The 21540-nt window shown below is 38.6% G+C and overlaps 5 protein-coding genes across 6 annotated transcripts; 4 read left to right on the top strand and 1 right to left on the bottom strand.

Moving 5' to 3' along the window:
- Window positions 1-5543: 5543 nt before the first annotated feature.
- Window positions 5544-7477, top strand: LOC103323164 (putative N-acetyltransferase HLS1-like). Its single transcript, XM_008225133.3, has 3 exons — window positions 5544-5947; window positions 6120-6250; window positions 6516-7477. The coding sequence occupies exons 1-3, from the start codon at window positions 5765-5767 to the stop codon at window positions 7384-7386; spliced, it is 1185 nt and encodes a 394-aa protein (XP_008223355.2). The 5' UTR covers window positions 5544-5764; the 3' UTR covers window positions 7387-7477.
- Window positions 7478-7814: 337 nt separating this feature from the next.
- Window positions 7815-13230, bottom strand: ALDH22A1 (aldehyde dehydrogenase 22A1). Of its 2 annotated transcripts, none has more exons than XM_089045003.1 (15): window positions 13091-13230; window positions 12762-12918; window positions 12627-12670; window positions 12199-12303; window positions 11864-11991; window positions 11516-11638; window positions 11059-11212; window positions 10713-10816; window positions 10539-10617; window positions 9996-10091; window positions 9713-9850; window positions 9398-9613; window positions 9109-9300; window positions 8302-8445; window positions 7815-8204 (listed from the first exon to the last, which is right to left on the bottom strand). In XM_089045003.1, the coding sequence occupies exons 2-15, from the start codon at window positions 12871-12873 to the stop codon at window positions 8049-8051; spliced, it is 1791 nt and encodes a 596-aa protein (XP_088901129.1). In that variant the 5' UTR covers window positions 12874-12918; window positions 13091-13230; the 3' UTR covers window positions 7815-8048. The 2 variants fall into 2 exon arrangements, with proteins under 2 accessions (XP_088901129.1, XP_016648043.1); XM_016792557.2 differs by having other exon boundaries at window positions 12762-13001.
- Window positions 13231-13854: 624 nt separating this feature from the next.
- Window positions 13855-17561, top strand: LOC103323192 (UPF0481 protein At3g47200-like). The gene is made up of 2 exons (XM_008225167.2): window positions 13855-14081; window positions 16103-17561. The coding sequence occupies exon 2, from the start codon at window positions 16129-16131 to the stop codon at window positions 17449-17451; it is 1323 nt and encodes a 440-aa protein (XP_008223389.2). The 5' UTR covers window positions 13855-14081; window positions 16103-16128; the 3' UTR covers window positions 17452-17561.
- A 667-nt stretch (window positions 17562-18228) lies between these two features.
- LOC103323162 (Adenine nucleotide alpha hydrolases-like superfamily protein) lies at window positions 18229-19790 on the top strand. Its single transcript, XM_008225130.3, has 4 exons — window positions 18229-18509; window positions 18739-18848; window positions 18971-19089; window positions 19447-19790. Exons 1-4 carry the CDS (start codon window positions 18335-18337, stop codon window positions 19535-19537), a joined length of 495 nt encoding a protein of 164 aa, XP_008223352.1. The 5' UTR covers window positions 18229-18334; the 3' UTR covers window positions 19538-19790.
- A 469-nt stretch (window positions 19791-20259) lies between these two features.
- Window positions 20260-21525, top strand: LOC103323161 (Plant invertase/pectin methylesterase inhibitor superfamily protein). Its single transcript, XM_008225129.3, has one exon. The coding sequence runs from the start codon at window positions 20401-20403 to the stop codon at window positions 21376-21378; it is 978 nt and encodes a 325-aa protein (XP_008223351.3). The 5' UTR covers window positions 20260-20400; the 3' UTR covers window positions 21379-21525.
- Window positions 21526-21540: the final 15 nt, after the last annotated feature.

The raw sequence follows: 21540 nt of genomic DNA on the forward strand, positions 1-21540 counted from the left end.
CCCGGCTCGTTCTAAGGTTGGGTAGGGATTGGGTTTAGGTTTTGAACCTCTTGTCTAACAAGGCCCACCCATGATCCGGCCTAGCTTGAATAGGCTTGCTCATTGCCTTGTTTTTTGTTTCCCCTTATAGCCTTATTTCCACTATAAACATTTAAGTAAAGGGTTATTTACTACAATAGTCCTCAAACTTATACCCAAGTTGCATTTTGGTTACTCAACTAAATTATTCGTTCAAATGGTCCACCAACTCTTTATTATTCGGTGAATTGGTCCATCATTACATTTTCCATGAGTTTTAGTCATGTGAACTACATGTGAGGAAAATAGGAAGGGTAAATGCGACTTATTCATAGTGGAGTTATCGTTTCCATTTTTTTTTCTTCTTATTCCCTTCATGTACAACCAAATGACAGCGGCGCCGGAAGACAACCATCGGTGCGAGAGAGATGACATCAACGGCGGCGTCGTTCGGACATGACAGACCCGCCCAATTTCCCGAATGCGAGGCGAACCTGCGGAGACCCGGCATCACACCCACATCGGGTTCACTCCTTAAAACTATGTCCTCATTTACCAGAGAGGATTAAGGGCACGAGACTTTCTGCAGAAATTTGTGAGTCTCCCATGTAAATTTAACATTTCCCAAAATTTCCACATGCATAAAACACATTTTATAACCTAACTGGCAGCACGCACAATATAATCTCATGTAATTTACATAAATGGCCTCCGGCCTTCAAATGATTCTAGCAGAACTACCCACAGTGTTTTTAAAATAACTTAATGCATCAAACATGCATATAACAAATTCAAAATCTATTTATGCACACCTTCACTCACTTAGTCCCCAGGACAAGCCTCAATTCAACCAAGTTTCGGGACCAACAATGAGGTCCGAACCAATCTCAATAAGACCACCTAAGTGGAGTCTAATCTGTGGCTGCACCTAGTAACTTCAGGCTGCCTACGCCCTACTAAGGGATCAAGCCACACGTAGTTCTTTCGTATTAATCCTGGCTCCTAATATCAACTAAACCATTACAGCCATACAATTTCATACACTCTAAGATTTATCCATCACAACACACCAAACACAATCACATAGCTCCCCTCATACGACGGGACGCACCCGGCCTCGTATGGGGTCTCAACATGCCGCCTACTCTTACGACACGTGCGACCTCAACATCGGGCTTGGCTACGTTCTCACTAGCCCACACATAATCATATCTCCTCATACGTCGGGACGCACCCGGCCATGTACGGAGTCTGTCAACACGCCGGCTACTCCTACGACACGTCGACCTCAACACTGGGCTCGGCTACATTCTCACCACCATCATCTTTCGCTTTGGGCTGGCTACATTCTCACCAGCCGCACAGGTTTAAAGGCCTCAACATAATCACAATATAGGGGGTACGTGGGGTAGTGCGTATAGCACTGTAAACTAACATTCGATCCCTTTATATGCCTTTATACATCCACACAATTAAATATATAATTTCTAATTTCTAATCTTATATAAACCTCAACCAATAAAGCATTCCATAAACTCCCCCATTTAAATTCATCAATTTATATCCTAAACCCACAATATCCACATAACTCGACTAATGGTCATGACCTGTCACTACGGTCATTTTAATCTTCCTAGGAAGGTATCACTACCTAGGAAGTCTAACGGTCAATCCCGGGGTCAAACTACCCACCCCATGTCAAACAAGCCCGTGGGGCCCACGACCTCTAAATTCCATTCTGAAAGTTCCTATAGGTTCTACAGGGTCTAAGACACATGTCCTGCAAGTTTGGTCCAGATCGGACGGTCGGATCGCTCACGATCGGACGGTCACTGAAACCCTAGCCCTAGGGTTGGCATTTTCGAGTATCCGGGACTCCGTTTCTCGATCCGTCGAATCCTACACGATCCTAGGAATACCTAGATCAACATATATTAAATTGGAGTCAATCCAACGGTCCAAACCTATCGAATCCGGATAACCCACAATATGCGTAATCCGTTCGGGGTTCAAACGTCAACCGAATTGGGATCCGAAAGAACCACGCGCTCATGAAAACCAGGAGATCACATCGGGACCCAAAGCCCTTTTTGCCCACGCCGCCACACGCCGGCAGCGTGGGTGTCCAAAGCGATCACCCATAGCCGGAACAACCCAAAATCATGGCTCAAGACTCCTACCCTAGGTAAAACACCCTATTTGGAGTCACTTTTGTTCTTGGGCATACCCCAAAAACTGACCGGAAGTGGCCGGAATTTCATCCCGAAATCCGGCCGAAATCCAACTCGAAAATCGAGCTACCTACACTCAAAATTGATGCAATCCTAACCAACCATCAGCTAGATCATTGAAAAATAGGTAGAAATCCATACCTCAATCACCAGAAACGGTGGCCGGAGAAGGGAGATCGAGCCGGCGAAGTTTGAGCGAAACCGCCAAAACACGCATTTTTCGACGACCGAGCGGCGGCGATGTCGGGAAGGGCAGTCTTGACGGCGGGTGAGCCGGTCCTTTTGCACCGGTCCGTCCGCTGCCATGGACGGTGGCGGAGTTTTGAAGAGAGAGAGGAGGAGCTGCCGTTGGGAGAGAGAGAGCTGAGGGCTTTTCTGTCTTTTAACCAAAACTCATTTCAAAATATTTATGATTTTGCCATTGGTGATGTTTTGCCCGTAACTTCTTCGTTACAGCTCCGATTTAAGCCCACTACGTCTCTACGAACTTATCTCGCCGTGCTCTACGCAATGGTATATCCGGAATTCCCAAATTCCTTCCGGATAAGAAAATGAACTAAAATATCCCTATCCCACGGGTAAATTCTTAATTTCACTCAAATTAATTAAAACATGGGATAAATTTGGAGTTGGGGTGTTACAAGACATGACTTGTCCGACTTCGATAGCCAAAGTGGCAGCATGTGTTGAGCTCCGTGATAGGTTACAATGGTGGAGCGAGCTTGTTGCACCACTAAATCGTAAGAAATGGGAGCAGAGGATTGAGAGAGAAGGCACATGGGTGCCTTAATCAATTTATGGTATTGGATTCCTCTCGCTGGAGTTGCAAAAATGGAAAAAGAAAAAAGTAGTTTCTCTTTTGTTGCTCTGTAGGATATATATGGGATGAGATGAAGGGGATATTTTTTGCTTTACTTATCACTTGTTATTTTATATGTTCTTAATTAAGAGAATGAAGAAATTGATGGGAGAATAGAAGAAGGCAGAGTCACCCCCACCACTAGGCCCAGCCTACACCCACTGCCCACCCCTCTAAGTCCTCCCTCTATCTCTGCTTTAATTAATTAATTAATATTTTAGTATAAATTGACGATTTTAACCCTCAAATTAATGGCAATATTGATTGAGTGTAATGGTAGGACCAATGTGCTGATTAATAAAAAGTTGGTGGACTATTTGAATGAATAATTTAGGAAGTTGTATTCAATTTAGATTTTAAATGATTTTAAAGAGTTATAAAGTTGATGGAGTTTAATTGAATTTAATTGAGTTTAACTAAATTCGTGTATAGATTTTAAGTTATAGTTTTATTATTGATTTTAATGGAGTTTATAGCACTAAAAATCTAGTTTAGGAGGTCGTGATGGCGATGGCAGTGGCGATGGTGGTTTGTGGGTGATGGTGGGGGAGGTAGTGGTGGAGAAGGTAGGGGTGGTAGTGGTAGGAGTGAGGTGGTGGCGGTGGGAGTGGCTGTGGCGACAATGGCAGTGATGGTGATGATGTTGTCTGTGGCTGTAGTGGTGGTGATAGTGGGGTGATGGTGGAGCTGATAGTAGGGAGGTAGTAGTGGTGGAGGTGGGGTAAGGGTGGTGGTGGTGACGGTGGGGTGGGTGGTTGGGGTGGTAGTGAGGGCGGTGGGTGGTAGTGGAGGTGGCGATGGTGGTGCTGGGGGTGGTGGCTGCGATGAAGATGACTATGGCGGTGGCGGCGGTGGTGATAGCCATAATAAGATGGTGGTAATAGAAGTGGTGAAATCAGATCTCAATCTATCATAATTTGAAGAAGTTTAAAAGTTCAGGTGTATTCAATCACGATTTTATAGAAGTCTATATAATTCTGGGTGTATTCAATTGAATTTTTTAAACTTCATTCAAATTTGGATGTATTCAATCATGACTTTAAAAGACTTCATAAAAGTTTGATTGTATTAAAAAAAACTCATTAATTTCAAAGGAAATACAGAAAGTAGTGGATTTCGTTTGATTATAGAATAATTTTAGGCCATGAAAAATCTTTGTTTCCCCAGAGATGTTTAAAATCTACATTGAATACACATTGAGGGACCAAAATGCAACTTGGGTTTAAGTGTGAGCACCATTTGAGTAAATAACCCTTTAAGTAAATGTCTTATCTTTTTACTTTAATTTATTTTTACATTAATCCATTTACTTATGTTTATGCATCACAAATTATTTGAACATGTGAATAAAAAAGTTTATAAGCTTTTGTGCTCATGAATCTCTCAAACGTATAGAAAATGGTGTTTCAAATTGGCATAAGATTAGAGATGTGTTAAAGCATCTTTAATTGATATGTGAAATTGACATGTGAACATGAAATGACAAGAATTAAAGATAAAATTATTTAAATTGAGTTGTCAAATCCTAGGTGGTGTTTCAAATTGGCATAAGTTTAGAGATGTGTTAAAGCATCTTTAACTGATATGTCAAATTAGTATGTGAACATGAAATGATAAGAATTGAAGATAAAATTATTGCAACTGAATAGTCAAATCTTACATGAATTTGACATATAGTTGGAGTTAACAATTTAACAGTGTAAAACTAAACAAGACGAAAATGTTGCTAAACCCTTCGAACCAAAAAAAAAAAACTTGTAAGCTAGGTGGTGGTGAAAGTAGAGGTGGGGTTGCACTAAAACATGAGAATGTTGCGGTGTAATCAATAATGGGAAGCCACCAAAACCAAGAGTGTGACCATGTGACACTAAGTGAGGCTTGGTCATGTACACTTTTACTGAAAACAAGCTCATTCACAACTTCAAACACATATTTCTGGAACCCTTCTGGCACCGATTCACACTTGGGTTTGTGATTGTGGTGCACAGTTAAAGGAAACCTGACCCCCTACTCATTATCATGTTGAAAGCTCAAGTAATAATTCTTGCACTTGCTGTTTTTAGTCCTAGAGGTCCTGTCAGACAGTTAATTTCTTCTTTTACTTTCAAACTGGAACCACCAGTTACCAGGAACTGTCCCATGTTAGATATATATATGCATACATAATGCATGCTGTAATTGTTGAAGCAAAGGTTAAAGGACACTGAACCCACAATAATGAATGGGAAGACTAGTTTCAAACAACAGCTAGCACCTGATCTGAAACTAATAAATGAGCACACAAAATGTACAGCAAAAAACACAGAATACAGAAATGATTACAAATATTCCCTGAATCGCTTTGCAATATCATTGTTCCATTTTTCTGGTGCAGCTCATGTAGATAGCAGGTATTTTTTTTATTTGTGAATTATGAATGCCTCAAGTTCTGGTCCAATGTGATTTATGGTACTGAGACTGCTGACAGAAGTAACCAGCCACAAAAAAAGAAAAAAGAGAAAGAAAAGAAAAAACAAATTATAACATAGGTAGCTAACCTAGCCTAGCATATAAGAATGCAATAAGAGGCACTTGTGGCAGCAAACCAAATTGAAGATTGTTCTCCACTTCAAATCTTATAACTTTGCTTCTTTTATCAAGAAAGAAAAAAAAAGACATGGTTGACAGTGCAGAGAACAAGGTTCTTATAAGGGAATTCAATGCAGACACAGATAGTGAAGTGGTGGGGAAGCTAGAGAGGAACTGTGACCTAGGGTCTAAAAGGGGGGTCTCCATTTTCACTAACATGATGGGTGACCCTTGTTGTAGGATTAGGTTCTATCCCCTTCATGTTATGTTGGTGGGTTAGGGTCACTTTTTCATATCTCATAATCATTTTTATGTCTCCTCCAATAAGCAATAACATTTGCATGATTTCTATATTATTTTGTACTGCTTTTCTATATGGAAACCCCTGTCCCCCTCTGGACTTTATTAATGTAAAATGATCATTGCATTAAAATGGCCTACAGGTAGCAGAGCTGCTCGAAAACGGGGAGCTTGTTGGAGTGGTTCGAGGATGCATGAAGCATGTAGGCACTGGTTTTGGGGCAAGCTATGAGATAGGTTGCGTACTAGGCCTTCGCGTCTCTCCTACACACAGGTATTTCTCCACTTTGTTTATCAGATAGAATGGAGTTTGGAAGAAATCTTCTTCTCTAAGCAACAAGTTTTCATTTCTGAATTGCCAATACAATCTGCTGAAATTGAGTGTAAAAGCTCTGACTCTTTCTGAACTGAGTTGCAGCATATTGGAAAAGCTAAATGATCTAAATAAGAATAAGATTAATAAGTTCTAGCAGATCTCAAGTATAAATATACATAATTTTTTTTTATGATGGATTAACTTTTATATGTGTCTGGTTTAGGCGGATGGGAATTGGATTGAAACTCATGAACTCGGTGGAGGAGTGGCTGCTGAGGAAGGGAGCACAGTACACATTCCTGGCAACCGAAAAGAGCAACATCGCCTCTACAAATCTCTTCACTTTCAAATGCAATTTTGTGAACCTCAGCTCACTAGTCATATTTGTTCAGCCTATTTGTTCCCCTATTGATGATCTGCTTCCCCAAGAGATAAAAATAGAGAAGCTGCACATAGACCAGGCAATTTTCTTGTACAAAAATAAGCTAAGAGGCAAAGACATGTATCCGACAGACATCGATGTGATCTTGAAGGAGAAGCTGAGCCTCGGCACTTGGGTCTGCTATTTCGAAGAACAGGGTTGGATCAACTTAAACACCGAGGAAAATGGTAAGGACATCACCAGTAAAACTCAAAGCTCTTGGGTAATCTTTAGCATATGGAATACATGTGAAGCTTACAAGCTTCATATAAGAAAGTCTCATCCACTAAGGTCTTTTCATGCTTCCCTAAGCCATGCAAGGGAGAAAATATTGTCCTGCCTAAAATTGCCTGTCCGTGTCTCCATGCAGAGCTCCTTCGGGTTTCTGTTTCTCTACGGGATTCATGGAGAGGGAGAGAAGCTCGGGGAGCTCATGAAATCTGTGTGGAACTTCGCATCACGGTTGGGACAAAATGTGAAGGACAGCAAGTTGATTTTAACTGAGCTGGGGTTGTGTGATCCTCTCATAAAGCATGTCCCCAAGGATTCCAATATGTCATGTATCAATGATGTCTGGTATGTGAAAAGCTTGATTAGCCACGCTGATGAAAAAGATGAACTGCTGCTGAAGGGACAACTAGGTAATGTGTTTGTTGATCCAAGAGAATTCTAGGGTTCATTACTAGGCCAATGTTCCAAAAACAGCCCTGGCTAATCAACATATCAATGCTATTATCATTGTACTCGTATATTCTTATTTTGGTTGCTTGGAATGTTGTTAATTTATTCAAGAGAGCAAACATCTCTAGATTTTGGGTTTGGAATTTGGAGTTTCGAGTTAAGCATTAGAGGTTTTGGGATTTGACATTTGGGGTTTGCGTTTTCGAGTTTCACGGCTTGACTTCGAGGTTTACCAGTTTGAGGTTCGGGTTTTGGCCAACACAAAACTCTCCACAAGACCCAAACCCCAAACTAAAACGTCTAATCCCAAACAGCAAAATACCAACCGGGGAACCCGGAGACCCGATAGTTGTTCAAAAGAATCTACAAAATCAGTATTTCTACAAGTCTTAGAGAGACCCAAAATACCAGCCGCGATCGTTGCTTCAAACAAAACTCTGTTCTATATTCAAAATCAGAATTTCCTTGAAAGGATTTGACAAGACATTCGACGCAGAAGCATTCTGTAACTAAAAAATAACCAGAAGGAAAAACAGACGCCATTAGGTTGATGCTCAACAATAGCCATGATTCTGAGATCTATGGGAACTCAAAATCCACAATATATTAGAACTCGGTTAACTGATGAAATGTTCCAATCCTCATGTGCCCCACTCAGTCATCTCTTCTCTTACTGTTAGCAGGAGAGTTTTGCTCTGTAAGAATCTTTAGAACATTAACCAATGCTCGCAAACGGTCCCAAATGTTCATGCCATAGAGTGCTTCAACAAGTGACTCCTGGAACTCAAAACCATTCTCCCCAATAGGATACTACAGTTGATCAAGCAAGAAAATCAGCCAGATTTGTAGAATTTCTGAGACACAGAGAGAGATGAGATGACATTACAGTTTAGTTTTGAAATCTGACCTGAATAGGCTTTGGTATCTTGGTTTTAATGTACGGCCACCATCTATCCTCAACAACTGACTTTACAAGACAACAAGCTCGCAATCCTTCTACACCAGCAAATCTTCCAAATCCACTGTCTTTTACACCGCCAAATGGCAGGGACTGGAAATTCATGAGACATCTTTAGTTCATTGGATTAACAATGTCACCATGATATAAAATCTTTCATTAAAAGAAATAATAATGAGTGATGTTTCAACGAGGATACGCTTGAACTAAAGCGATCTCTGATTAATATGGCAGTAAAATTCTTTTGTGTTCTGAAGAATATTCATGAATGGAAAGCATTTCTTTGAGATATATGATATCAGCTTCATATTGTGTCGCTGAATTGTCTAACTCAGACCTCAGAAAAGAAAAACTGTCTAATCTAATCAATGAAAGCATTTTCTTTCTCTTCATAAAAAGAAAAACAAATCAATGATCACATTAATTTTTTATTATAAGTTCACATCCAGTCTTTCTGCTATCTCTAAAGCAGGAAATTATAGTTCATTATTAAAAGAAGAAACAATGTATCATCTAGTTAAGTCAGTAAAGTCTCTTGTCTATCCAAAAAATATCAGTAAAGTCTCTTGCATGAGCCCTGAGATAGACTCCCACCTTCCCCAATGTTCGAGGGGTTTTATGAGATCGGGGAGGGTTACCTCCAGTTCTATACCCCACAGGCCCAATAAGACTTTAAAAGGACCCAGAGAAAGAGGGAAAAAAAAAAGGAGAAACAATACACATTATCAGCTGCCGACCACTTGAAAAAATTATTACCTGACACATGTATGTTGATGCGAAATCATTGATTGCAGCAACTCCACAATGTATCTGGGAAGCTATCTCTTTTGCACGACGCTGGCTGCCAGAAAAAACAGCACAGCCAAGTCCATATTTTGAGTCATTAGCAAGCTTGACAGCCTCTTCATCAGTGCTAAATTTCATTATTGGCATGATTGGTCCAAATGCCTGCAAAAATGTAGAAAGAATTTCTCCATGTAACTAATTGAAGATTAAAGGTACATGTGAAAATGCTATGTTGAACAAACTATACGACTTTCGCTACCTCCTCTTGCATCAACTTCATCGTGTGATTTACATTTTCTATTACAGTAGGTGGGAAAAACTGATCAACTGCACCTTCACCTATATGGCCAACACTTCCCCGAACAACAAATTTTGCTCCTTTGTCTAAGGCATCATTTACAAGGTTTTGAAGCCTTTCAGAGTGCTCTTGCAAACATATAGCTCCCATATCATACTTTCCAGCAAGTGGTGGACCCTAGAAAATAAGATAAATGAAAGAATCATGAATTTTAAATATTAAGCAGTTAGATTCATCTTCCTTATAATAAAAAACATGATGAAGGGGCATACTTACAGCAGTAACAGATTTTACAATCTTGGAAACTTGGCTGACAAATGAAGAATAAATGTCCTCATGAACATAAAATCTCTCAGCCCCAGCACAGTTCTGTCCACTTGACTGAAGAACAGCTCTCACAGCAATTTGGGCAACCTAAATTGAGTAGTTTAGTCTCCTATTAGGTCACATAGTGTTAAAGAATACAAAAAAAAATCTAATTCAAAATGTCATTCTCCAATTGAATGTCCAAGCATGGTAGACATCATAAAACACTAGTAAAGGTGGGAAAAATTCATACATGTTCCACATCTGCATCTTCACAAACAATAAATGCATCTTTTCCACCAAGTTCTAGTGTAACTGGTATAAGCATCTCAGCAGCATTTCTCATTATCTGCAGACATAATAATTTCAAAAATGACATGATGTATCCGAATTTACTACTGAAATAAAACTTGTGTAATAGATGAAAAACAGAAAAATTCAGTTAGAAATCATTTCTAATGTATGATTTAACCAGAATTTTATAAATTCTTCAAAACTTATCAAAATTTTACGAGGAAAGTGAGAGCTTAGATCAAATGGCCTATATATTTTTTTGTTTTCTTAAGTTTTTTTTCCCTATTAGGCCGGGGCTATTAATCTAGGGCTGCACAGTCGGGTTTTAGGGCTTAAGTTTACGGTTTAACTTTCAGAATATTTGGAGCAAAGGAAACAAATTAACTAATAATTTGAGAGCTATTAGAGTGAAAGAAGGATTAGAAGTTTGGAAGTAAGAAGCATGTTTCAGGAATTAAACAAAAACAAGAAATCTAACCAATCAGCCAAAAGAAGACCATACCATCTTACCCACACCAGGTGATCCGACAAATATTATCTTGTCAACAGAAGACACCAGCGCTTCTCCAGTTTCAGCGAACCTAGTGAGGAAAAAGGTTTGATTATAGGGAGAAAAATAAACAAGACTAGAGAGAAATCCCACCCAAAAAAGAATAAAAAATAAATAATAAAATACCCAGTTATGACGTCAACTAGATTTTCAGGTGCTCCTACAGCAGCAAGGGCTGATTGGATTATTCGGAAGTAGAAACAACCAGACCAACTTGCATGTTCTGAAACCTACAATTAGAAGTTTACGGTTTTCTGACAAATTAACAAAACAAGCTTTACAACAAATCCTTAGAAGCCAGTTTTTTAATGATACATAGCCTCAAACCACACAACCAACAACAGCTACCAAAACTGGAAGGAATGAGTTACAACGGATATAAAACAGGTGCAATGGTGACTAATTCTGACGAAAGACACAAAGTACAGATAGTGATTAAAGTAAACAACAGTGACATTCCAACAATAACTACCTTAATCACAATACTATTTCCAGAAAAAACTGCTGCCAGCATTGGATTAAAGATATTATGAAAAGGATAATTCCATGACACAATGGCACCAATGACGCCAAGAGGGTGGAATTCCACTTTGGATTTCTTGTGAAGCATTGACCTTCCAGAACATCTGAAATTTTGTTCATGAACAAAATAATCACAATACAGTATTGAGAAAAGTAAGGAAAGGTAAACACTCTTTATCGGGAAAGAAAACCAAAAATTGGATAGGAAACGGTAAAACTTATTTAATGATGGTGCATATCCAGAAAAGAGTACAGTAAAAGAGCTCAAGCAATGCAAATATTAAAATGTAGATTGCCACTGAGATGTATCAAGACAACAAGATATACGTCACAACACCTTGTTATGTCAGTTGAATTAATAGTGATTAAATAAGATATAGAAAATGCAATAAGGAACAAGCAAATACCTGTATTCAGGCTTTAGCCAACGCTCACCCTCTGAAAGGAGCCAAGTGATCTTCTCACATGTTGTCATTATTTCCCCTAGAGAGGCATCTACCATTGTCTTCCCCGTATCACGTGAAGATATTCTAACGAAAATGGTATATGTAAGTACACAAAATAATATAGAAAAAGACAATAAAGGTGGAATCCATGTAAATAGATTACTAATTTTTTTAACAAAAGATAAACCCTACATAATACTTCAGGTCACAGTAAGGATGAAAAATAGATTTCAAATTAGCATGCACAGGCTCATGCATAGAGAGAGAGAGAGAGAGAGAGAGAGAGAGAGAGAGGAATAGAGTACTTACTCACATATAAGCTCTTGGTGTTCAATTATATACTTTAGAAGAATCCGGAGAAACTGGCGTCTTTGCTTGAAGCTACTCTTTGCCCATATTTTCTGTGCCTTCCTTGCTTGTGCTACCCGCTCCTTGACCTGAGAATACACATGTACAAAGCGAATTTCCCAGTAGTTGTGATATATCATTTAAGCTCTGTGCCAAAATGCCAAACCAGGCGCTATGTAGGCACAAAATCAAGTTCATCACTTTAATGCCAAACAGCAAAGAGGAGTACAATATAACAGTTTCTTACACATTCAATTCACCAATCCCCAAATCCAAACATGCATAACATGACTAACCTCATCTGGTGTCAGTGCAGGGAAATATCCCAAGTATTTCATGGTTGCAGGTTCATAGCACTGAACCTTTGTATCAGCTTGCGGCGTCCTTCCCCTCGGAGGTACCTGCACATTAAACACCAATGAGAGGCAGCCAACTGGATGCTGCACATGATCACATTCATACAACTCAAACAATGTAATAACCTTAAGCACCCATAAACTAGCAAGAAACAGTACAAAGTGAAAAGCAAATTTGAATCTAATTATAAGCAATTTAAGTACACCCACAACTATAATTACCTAAGTTTAACTGATAAGAAAGTAAGTAACATCGACAAATGCAAAGAATTTAACTACAATCAAGAATTGAAGAGAAATGCTTACAAAAAGATACAGATTTTAATAAAAATTACAGTCAAAAGACAAAAGCTTTGAGAAAAACTCACATATATGAAACCATTCTCCTGCGTCTGGTTCCCATCATCCAACACTGCCATTGATTAAACCGCGCCAATCAATCACCAATACAAAAGAAACATATAAATGGCGAGAGAGAGAGAGAGAGAGAGAGAGAGAGGTACCATCAGAAGCATCGACTTCGATGGAAGGCACATTAGGGGGAATGAGCATAAAGAGGAATTTGCAAATGGCGTAAGCGAATCCGAGGACGAGCAGAGGCCACCAAAACGCCATCGTTTCGAAGCAGAACACAAATCAAAACCTTTTTCTGCTGAACCCCTATAGTGTTCTTGCAAATGAGAATCAGAGACAACGCTCAAGAGAAGACAGATGAGTAAAGTTGCGTTTTTTGTTTCTTTCTTCTGTTTTCAAAGAAAACAAAAATGAAAACAGAACAAAAACAAAAGCAATGGAAACAGATTCTCGGACTTGGCTTTGGATCGGACTTTACCTTTTTTATTGGGTATTCCACTTTCTTCGTCGAGAAATTTAATATGGACGGCCAAGATGGCGTCTTGAAGACTTGATCTCCTCAGATAATGATGTAAATTTACAAGTGAAGACTGAGACTGAACTGAAGTGAGGGAGAGAAACGAGGGGTGGTTAGTTTAGTTTTAGACAACTTCTCGTGTATATCCGATCAATCACGTGACATCCCTTGGCATGGCACGTGATATCTAAAATCCACATACTGGTTTTTTGTTTTTTTAAGGGTAAGAATCTATATACGGGAATTGAATTCTATGCATACTACATTTATTTTCATTCCTAAAGTTTTGGATATCTTCTTTCACACATAAAAATACCACTAAAATTTTTATAAGTAAAGTGAACGGAAATTCATCATATTACAAGAATTATTTATTAATTAATCATCTTCTTACAGATTATCATGTTAAAACATAGCATGCCATAATTGGTTGGAAATAGAAAATATTGTTATCTCCGATTCATACCGGTGTTTCCCCTCAATAGGCTAATGACATTAAGCCAAAACAAAAAGCTAACGAAGTAGAGAGAGACCTTGTTGATGCGTTCATATTTAAAGCCACAGTGAATTTACTATAAACTAATACCTAAATTTACTCTTAAGCAATTATATTTAGCTTTATCTTTGGACAAAGCTATGCTTTGGTGTTCACATTTCTTTTTTCAAAAGGAATACTGCTCTGCAGACTGCAGTTCCTTGTAATTAATTGCATTCTGTTTTGGGTCTGTATGACAAACTGCTCAAGTTAACATTGATTCCTGTACCGTCAGACCAAAAATTTCCACCCAGATTGTGGTGAAAGTTTTGGGCTTACATATAAATAGCTCCTTGGTTTCCTGCAACCATGAAATGCTCATCAAGTTTTGTTGTGAAAACAATGGAAATGCTAATGACTGGGCAAAATAGCCCCATCTAAGCAGCTCAGCTACATTTTCCTGTTGATTACAGCAAGGTACACTGATTCCTGAACCATTCTGCTATTATTTTCTCTGTATATTCTGTCTTAGAAATGTTTGCCATGAATGTATATCTATATGAACAAGGTACATTATATTGGAATTATTCCATCCAAGTGGTAAGAGCCAAATATAATAGTTTCTGCTGTGGCATCTGTTTGTTCTGCCTGCAGGTCAGAGAAACACTCATTTTGTATATCAAGAAAATGGGTTTTCCTGACTTTAGCTTTTCAAGTTGGTCTCACTCAATTTACTGTATAAAAAAATGTTGTGATTTTCCATGCTTAGGTTGTAAATCTATATGAACACGTACATTATGTTGAGATGTTGATTTATTATCATCGAAAGCATCTCAGAAGGGTAATTTCGAATGTGTTTTTTTTTTCTTTTTAAAAAAATGTAATATTGGATATGGCATGAGTACTTTATGCTTAATTGCTTGATTTTTTACACCAATTTTTTTCCCCCAATAACCAGTCATCATATCTTCTTCACTTATAATAGAACAAATATCAATTTTGGGTGAATATCAATATACCATTACCTTGACATTAAAAATTTTGATATTTCAGCAATCTCATCCGTATTAAAGATACTGTTCAGTAAAAAGAAATAATATAAGAGTGAAGTAAAAGAAATTGAGGTGATGGATTTTTCTCAATCCATTGATTACTGGGTTTTATGGGTGTGGATAGCAAATCATGTTGGAAGCATAGGTGGCCATGGAAAAAATGTGGCAAGCTGCTATTGAAATGAATAAAGAAACAAAGGGAAATTTTTTTTGCAATTGGGTCAGAGTGAGTGAAAATTAGGAGTTGTTTAAGGTGTGGTTTCCATGGCTAATTTAGGCATATTGGGATATGGGAGCAGAAGAAAATGTAGGGTAAGGGTAGAATAGGAAAGAGAAAAAACAAAAAAGAATAAAATTGATTTAAAAAGTATTAAAAAGCAAAAAGGAGTGTAAGTGGAGAAAAAAGAAGTGAGAAAATCAGCTCACATTAAATATTATATCTAATATAGCGTCTAAATTTTTTTTAATAAAAACTACATAAAATGGGTTTTAGAAACACACCAAAAGGTCATTTACAACATAACAAAGAGGCTTCGAACTTCCTAAAAATTACAAAACTGTCATCAATTTCTTAAAACAACCCCAAACCAAAAACATCATAAACCCAAAATACTCAATAAGACATCAAAGTAATTTAATAACCAAAATTAAATTCAATAGGGTTAGATGTAATTTTTCGGGTTTATTTATAGAAATTAAATGGTGTAATGTTTATCTATATCACTAGCGCTAAGAATGAGTATATAACGAAATATTTCGAAGAACAAATCCAAGACTTTACCACATTTACTATAGGCCAGTTTGACATTGTTGTGCTTTGAAAATAATCATCAGATTCTTTGTGAGAGAAACCAGTTTGTGTTTGGTAAACTTTTTGTTAAAAATGTTATTGGTACTGATTTCCGCATAATCAGAAAATGATTGTTGCATAATCATTAAACTCATTGCCTCTTCAAAACTGATTCCTGCATAATCAAAAAATGAAAGCACCTTATTAGCTGCTTTCATTATAGCTTTCTCTCACATCAATTTTTAACAATAAGTAATTTTCTTATAGTTTACCAAACGAGCTGAGCTTCCCAAATTTTTTAAAAATCATTTATCACTATAAATAAGCAATGCTAAACTGACACTACGTCCGTTACATTTAAATTAAGATATCTTATGTTTGCTGCTTATCTGATAAACAATACCAGACCCTCCTTACCCATTGTTGCCTAATTGTTGTGCTATTTCAAGGTTTTATACCAACATCGTGAAACCAAAGTAAAGGAATTTGTTAAAAACCTTTTTCTCCCCGGAGAAAGAGAAAAGTTAATATGAATAGTGCACATATGAGACTCTAGTTCTGTATCATGCTTGTATTCATCTAGAGAAGAATGGCATAATGCATTTTCTGTTGAGAATTCCCAATACTCAAATTGAGGGCTTTTCTTTTTTGCATAGAGCAAACCACAACTTCTCTTTGAAAGATGGAAAACAACAAGATATCAGGGAGACAGCCACAATTAGGAGACCATGTCTCGATTGAAATCACTCCTGAGCATGATGAACTTGTATCTTCTATCAAGGAAAAGATGGAAAACATTGCTGTATCAGTCTGTATCTTCAGAGTCCCCAAGGAACTTCGCGAGCATAACGAAAAGAAATATACTCCTGATCATGTTTCCATTGGTCCTTTGCATCGTGCAAAACAGACTAGAGTGCCGCAAGATGATAAGTGGCGCTATTGTTACGCACTCCTCAATCGAAAACCGAATTTAGAAGCAACCTTGAGCATCTGCGTGAAAGCTCTTCGAGAGTTGGAGCACAAAGCAAGAAGATGCTATGAGGGAGAGATTGATATCAGCAGCAGTGATGACTTTGTTCAAGTGTTGCTAATTGATGGCTGCTTCATCATTGAGCTATTTCTGAAGTTTGCCTACAAGAGCCTTAGGTCCCGGAGAGACCCTATATTCACCAAGCCTGGGATGCTTTTCGAACTGAGATGTGACATGGCATTACTAGAAAACCAAATTCCTTTCTTTGTTGTTCAAAGGCTATTTCAATTAGTACCACTTCCTCCAAAATGCAACGAGCCACTCAATGAGCTCGCGTCCAGGTTCTACAGAAGAATAATACCAGGAGATGATGAGCATGTTATCAAAGACAAATTCAATCAAGAAGGGTATCATTTACTTGATCTAATTCGGCATTGTATCCTCCCAACATATCCGAAATTGCATCTAAAAGAAGATGTGCCTCCTAAAAATTTGGATTGTGCCAAAAAGCTTAAAAGTGCAGGCATTAAATTCAAGACGGCTACAAGCCATAGTTTCTTGGACATCAAGTTCGCTCATGGTGTTTTCAAAATCCCACCTCTTGAAGTCCATCATTGCACAGAAACACTTCTTAGGAACCTCATTGCACTTGAGCAGCGTCAGCTTGATGATACCATACAGCATGTCACATCTTATGCCTTCCTCATGGGGTGCCTCATCACCTCCGAGAAGGATGTGAAATTACTTCGGCGGAGACAGATTCTCATCCACGATGAGAAGAAGGATAAAGAGGTTTTTCAAATGTTCGAGAAGCTTTGCAAGGAGATCAAGCCGACTGATTTCTACTATGAGAGGCTTTTTCAAGAAGTGGCTGAATACAAAAGCAAAAGTTGGCATGAAAAGCGGCAGAATTTGGACACACATCTCAAAACTCCAACTTCAGTTATGGTGTTCGTTGTTGCAATTTTGCTTCTTCTTCTCACCTTTGTTGGAGCTTGCTTTTCCATACTCTCCTTTGCTCTCCACCATGTTTAGAACAAACAACCCCTATCTATACACACTTGACGAAACCTCATTTATATATTATACGATTGTTCAATAATTAATTAATAATATGATTTCACAATGATTGATTTTGGGTTCAATATTTCTTTAATATAGCTTGAACAATAAATAATGCATTATAACTTTAAACAACATAGCATTTACAAAAAATACAATGTAAATGTATCGTATTTAATAATCACATTATTAATAACGCCTCTCACAAATAAAATAAATAAACGCGATGATGCAAGTGGTTTCCAAAATAAATTTGGCTATACACATTATAATCAAACATCAAATTTGGCAACCAAAAAAAAAAAAAAAAAAAAAGCCGTCTGTAAAGCCTTTAGATCAAGTTGTATCTTGTCTTCAAGCTCAATCTTATGAAAGCAATCAAGCCATCCCATCTAATGAAGCGTTTTACTTTTCAACTGTCTGGATTTTCATTTATTTTTTTGCACGCATTTTGGGGCCAACAGACCGACAGACAGAGTGACACGCAGACAATTACACGTACCCTTTGCATATTTGACTCGGGCATTACTCTGTCGTGTCTTGTGCTCATTATTCAAAGCGAAGACTTAAACCTCCTATCCATCACATGAGCACTGCATCTCCTAAACATCCACCGTCGGATGGTCATCACAAGCCTCAGGACCCCACCCAGAGAACCATCCAACGGTTCACATAACTAACAAAATATCACAACAAGTGGCACATCACATCAACTACACACCCTTTGAACTTTCTATTATGTTGGTGGCCATAGCCAATTGCATAAAGAGCTCTTCTTTCTCACCCTTTGAACTTTCGGTGTTCTTTCTTCTGACCAAGTTTTCAGATCAAAAAAATCCCACAAACACGGAGAGAGATGGGAGAAAGGAGAATTGGAGTGGCGGTGGATTTCTCGGCGGGCAGCCGGGCAGCCCTGAAATGGGCAGTGGACAACGTTGCCCGGCAGGGCGATTTCCTCATCCTGGTCGTCGTTCGTCCTGAAGAGAACTATGAGCAAGGCGAGATGCAGCTCTGGGGAGTCACCGGTTCCCGTATGCTCTCTCTCTCTATCTCTCTCTCTCTCCGTGTCATATAAATTTATAGATCTTTTATAATTAACTCTCTCTCCTCTGTTAATTGTCAGCTCCGATCAAGATTTTCTGGTTAAAGTTCGAAACTTTTCTGTTTTTTTTTTTGCTTATTTGGTTTAAAGTTTTAGTTTTTTTTTTCTGGATTTTGTTTGTTATGAGTGGATACGTGATAAATTGACTCACTTTGCAGCTTTGATCCCTGTGGTTGAGTTCTCTGATGCCAACGTTATGAAGAAGTATAAAGTGAATCCTGACCCTGAAACCTTGGACATCGCCAACACTGCGGCTAAGCAGAAAGAGGTTGGCTGCAACTTGGTTTTATTAATTATTCAGCTCATCATACTACTTGAGCTCTGTTTCAATGATGTTCTTGCACAATTGAATAATGAAGTGGTGTTTTGTGACCTTGTGATTTGGAGCAGATTACGGTGGTGATGAAGATCTACTGGGGCGATGCCCGTGAGAAGATCATTGAGGCTATTGACAAGGTTCCCTTGAGCCTCCTTGTTATTGGAAACAGAGGCCTTGGCAAGCTCAAGAGGTACCAATCACAAACTCAAATCAATTATTTTTTGATGCATGAATTTGAGTTTGTGTTACAACAACATGTTTGTTGTTTTGGAATTTTTGAGTTTGGTTGAGGGAGGCTGCCATTGTTTTCCAGTTCGTGGTTGGCTGCTTTCTTTGGTTATCACCAAGTTCCTATTGACTTCTTGGGGCCAATGACGGCAATAATAATCTAATGGCTACCATAGACTTTTCTTCACTGTTATACTGTTTGTACTGTTATGAAACGCGGGTTTGTGAATCAAACCACTTTGGATAATTAAAATTAAAAAAATCCTCATCTAATTTCTTTGTGTTTTGATTGGATCTGGATGTGTTTGTTGTTTTGCAGAGTCATCATGGGCAGTGTCAGCAACTTTGTGGTAAATAATGCTTCCTGTCCAGTTACTGTAGTGAAGAACAATGCGGACCAGGAAAGCTAAATCCTTTGTCCCCCAATGCCTTGCTTGGCAAATAAGTGCAATGCTGCCTCTGGTTCAATTGCTTCCTTTCCTGCAACTGCAAGCCGTTTTTAGTTTGCATAAGATTTAGTTAAAATTATGTTTTCAACTGTTTTGTTACTGTATCTTGAAGTTGGACAGATTTCATGTACGTATGTGCTGGAGTTTGTGTATGCGTATAACGTATATATGTGAGTTCAGCTTGTGGCCGATGATGGTGATTTTGTTCTTAGAATTCAAGGGCTAATTAACTTGTATACAAGGTTTCTCCATTGCCATGCACCTGGGTTGGAACTTCAGGCTAAGAGTCTTTTGCTTTTGGAAGAGAGGGTATTTACCTATGGGCTTGTAGCTCAAGTGACCAAGAGCATTTACTCTGAATTATAGGTCCTAGGTTTGATTCTCCCCTACCCCGATATCCCTTGTATAAAAAAAAACATTAAAAAAAAAACTAAAGCTTTTGGATTGACAATCCATTCCATGCTCTGATTAATACTAAGCAATACCAAGAAAGGCCAAAGATGACCAATCCATGTTTGCTTAACCGTGAACATTAATTTCTCCCTTTATTTTAGAATGTCCACTTTCTATTTTTATTTGAAGAGCTTAAACTGTAGATCATTTAGAAGATTAGCCTTTAACAGGTTTTGCAGTATGCAGAAGAGAGAGAGAGAGAGAGAGAGAGTAGAGACCATCCACCTATTATAGGAGATTGAATTGCAGTCCTCTCATTCTAAAGCTAATGGTGAAAAAAGGAAAAAGGAAAAAGGAATGAGCTAAAAGAAGTGAATCCCATTCATAGCCAAAAAATCCGCAAACCAAGCTAATGGTAGTCCTCTGCATGAATGACCAACCAAACCAACTCCCAACATAAATCTTCTTTCAAAAGCTCTCATTCCTTCATGTTCTTCTCTTTTAGTTTCTCCCACCCTGCAAACAATTCAGAAACAACAATGGAGCCAAAGTACCACACTCAATCACCTCTTTTCATCTTATTTTTCTTCCTCTTTTGCTTCAACTTTGCACAAGCCGTTTGCAAGCCTCGGAATTTAAACTTGAGGTACCTAACTATTCCCTCGACATCACCAAATTCTCCTTCAAACTCGCAGCCGGCTATGTCCCCTACTAAGCCACAGCCGGGTCAATTCTTCCCTTCATGGCGCCCAACAGGTCCTCCACCAAGCCGTACTGCATCAGCCCCATACCCTTCTTCACAGCCTCCAGAAAAACCACCTCCTGCTGGCAATTCTATTTCTCCTTCATCTTCCTCCACATCCTTTCTTCGCCACCCTTCTGATAATCCCAAAGACAGCCCGCGCAGCAACCTCTTTACACAGTCTACATATCCCAAATCAGCTTCATCTTTTGTCCCACCTAACCCAGCAATCCAACAAATATGCAAAAACACTGACTACCCTGATATTTGCGTCTCATCTGTGGCCCCTTTCCTACCATTAGTACCCAAGCTGGACCCTGTAGCTGTGCTTGAGATGACAATCAAGGCAGCCACGACGCATGCCAAGTTGTCGCTAGCCGCGGCCTCAAAACTTGTGCTGATGAATAACATTGCCCGTGGCACAGCCGCTGCGCTAAGCGATTGCAAGGACATGTACGGTGATGCCTTGGATGGCCTTCAGAGTGCAATGGATGCAATCCAGAGCCGTGACATTGGCACGATCAATAGCATGCTCAGCGGGGTGGTAACAGATGCTGTGACATGCGGGGATGGGTTTGAAGGAGAGAATTCTCCATTAGGGGATTATGATGACAAGCTTCACAAGATGGCCAGCAATTGCCTTGCCATTGCTTCCTTGATCAAGTGATCATGATATATAAATCTTCAATTGCTTCCATTTTGCTTTTGTGCTGTCTCTTTTAATTTGTAAAAGAGAAACATCAAATATATATAGCTAGCAAATTGGGAAGAGTAGATGTAGGAATATGTTAAACAAGTACCAGCATGTATCATTTTGAATTACTTGTAT

The sequence above is a fragment of the Prunus mume genome, linkage group LG2 (assembly GCF_029339155.1).
Source record: "Prunus mume cultivar Tortuosa linkage group LG2, ASM2933915v1, whole genome shotgun sequence".
Classification (NCBI taxonomy): Eukaryota; Viridiplantae; Streptophyta; class Magnoliopsida; order Rosales; family Rosaceae; genus Prunus; species Prunus mume.

Excerpts from the sequence above, each read along its gene's own strand:
- LOC103323164 (XM_008225133.3), top strand. The coding sequence starts at position 5,765 with ATGGTTGACAGTGCAGAGAACAAGGTTCTTATAAGGGAATTCAATGCA. Across the intron at positions 5,948-6,119 it reads ATCCCCTTCATGTTATGTTG|GTAGCAGAGCTGCTCGAAAA; the intron begins GTGGGTTAGGGT and ends AATGGCCTACAG. Across the intron at positions 6,251-6,515 it reads CGCGTCTCTCCTACACACAG|GCGGATGGGAATTGGATTGA; the intron begins GTATTTCTCCAC and ends TGTCTGGTTTAG.
- ALDH22A1 (XM_089045003.1), bottom strand. The coding sequence starts at position 12,873 with ATGGCGTTTTGGTGGCCTCTGCTCGTCCTCGGATTCGCTTACGCCATT. Across the intron at positions 12,304-12,626 it reads AGGAGAATGGTTTCATATAT|GTACCTCCGAGGGGAAGGAC; the intron begins GTGAGTTTTTCT and ends TTTAATGTGCAG. Across the intron at positions 11,639-11,863 it reads CACCAAGAGCTTATATGTGA|AATATCTTCACGTGATACGG; the intron begins GTAAGTACTCTA and ends CATTTTCGTTAG.
- LOC103323192 (XM_008225167.2), top strand. The coding sequence starts at position 16,129 with ATGGAAAACAACAAGATATCAGGGAGACAGCCACAATTAGGAGACCAT.
- LOC103323162 (XM_008225130.3), top strand. The coding sequence starts at position 18,335 with ATGGGAGAAAGGAGAATTGGAGTGGCGGTGGATTTCTCGGCGGGCAGC. Across the intron at positions 18,849-18,970 it reads CTGCGGCTAAGCAGAAAGAG|ATTACGGTGGTGATGAAGAT; the intron begins GTTGGCTGCAAC and ends GATTTGGAGCAG. Across the intron at positions 19,090-19,446 it reads GGCCTTGGCAAGCTCAAGAG|AGTCATCATGGGCAGTGTCA; the intron begins GTACCAATCACA and ends GTTGTTTTGCAG.
- LOC103323161 (XM_008225129.3), top strand. The coding sequence starts at position 20,401 with ATGACCAACCAAACCAACTCCCAACATAAATCTTCTTTCAAAAGCTCT.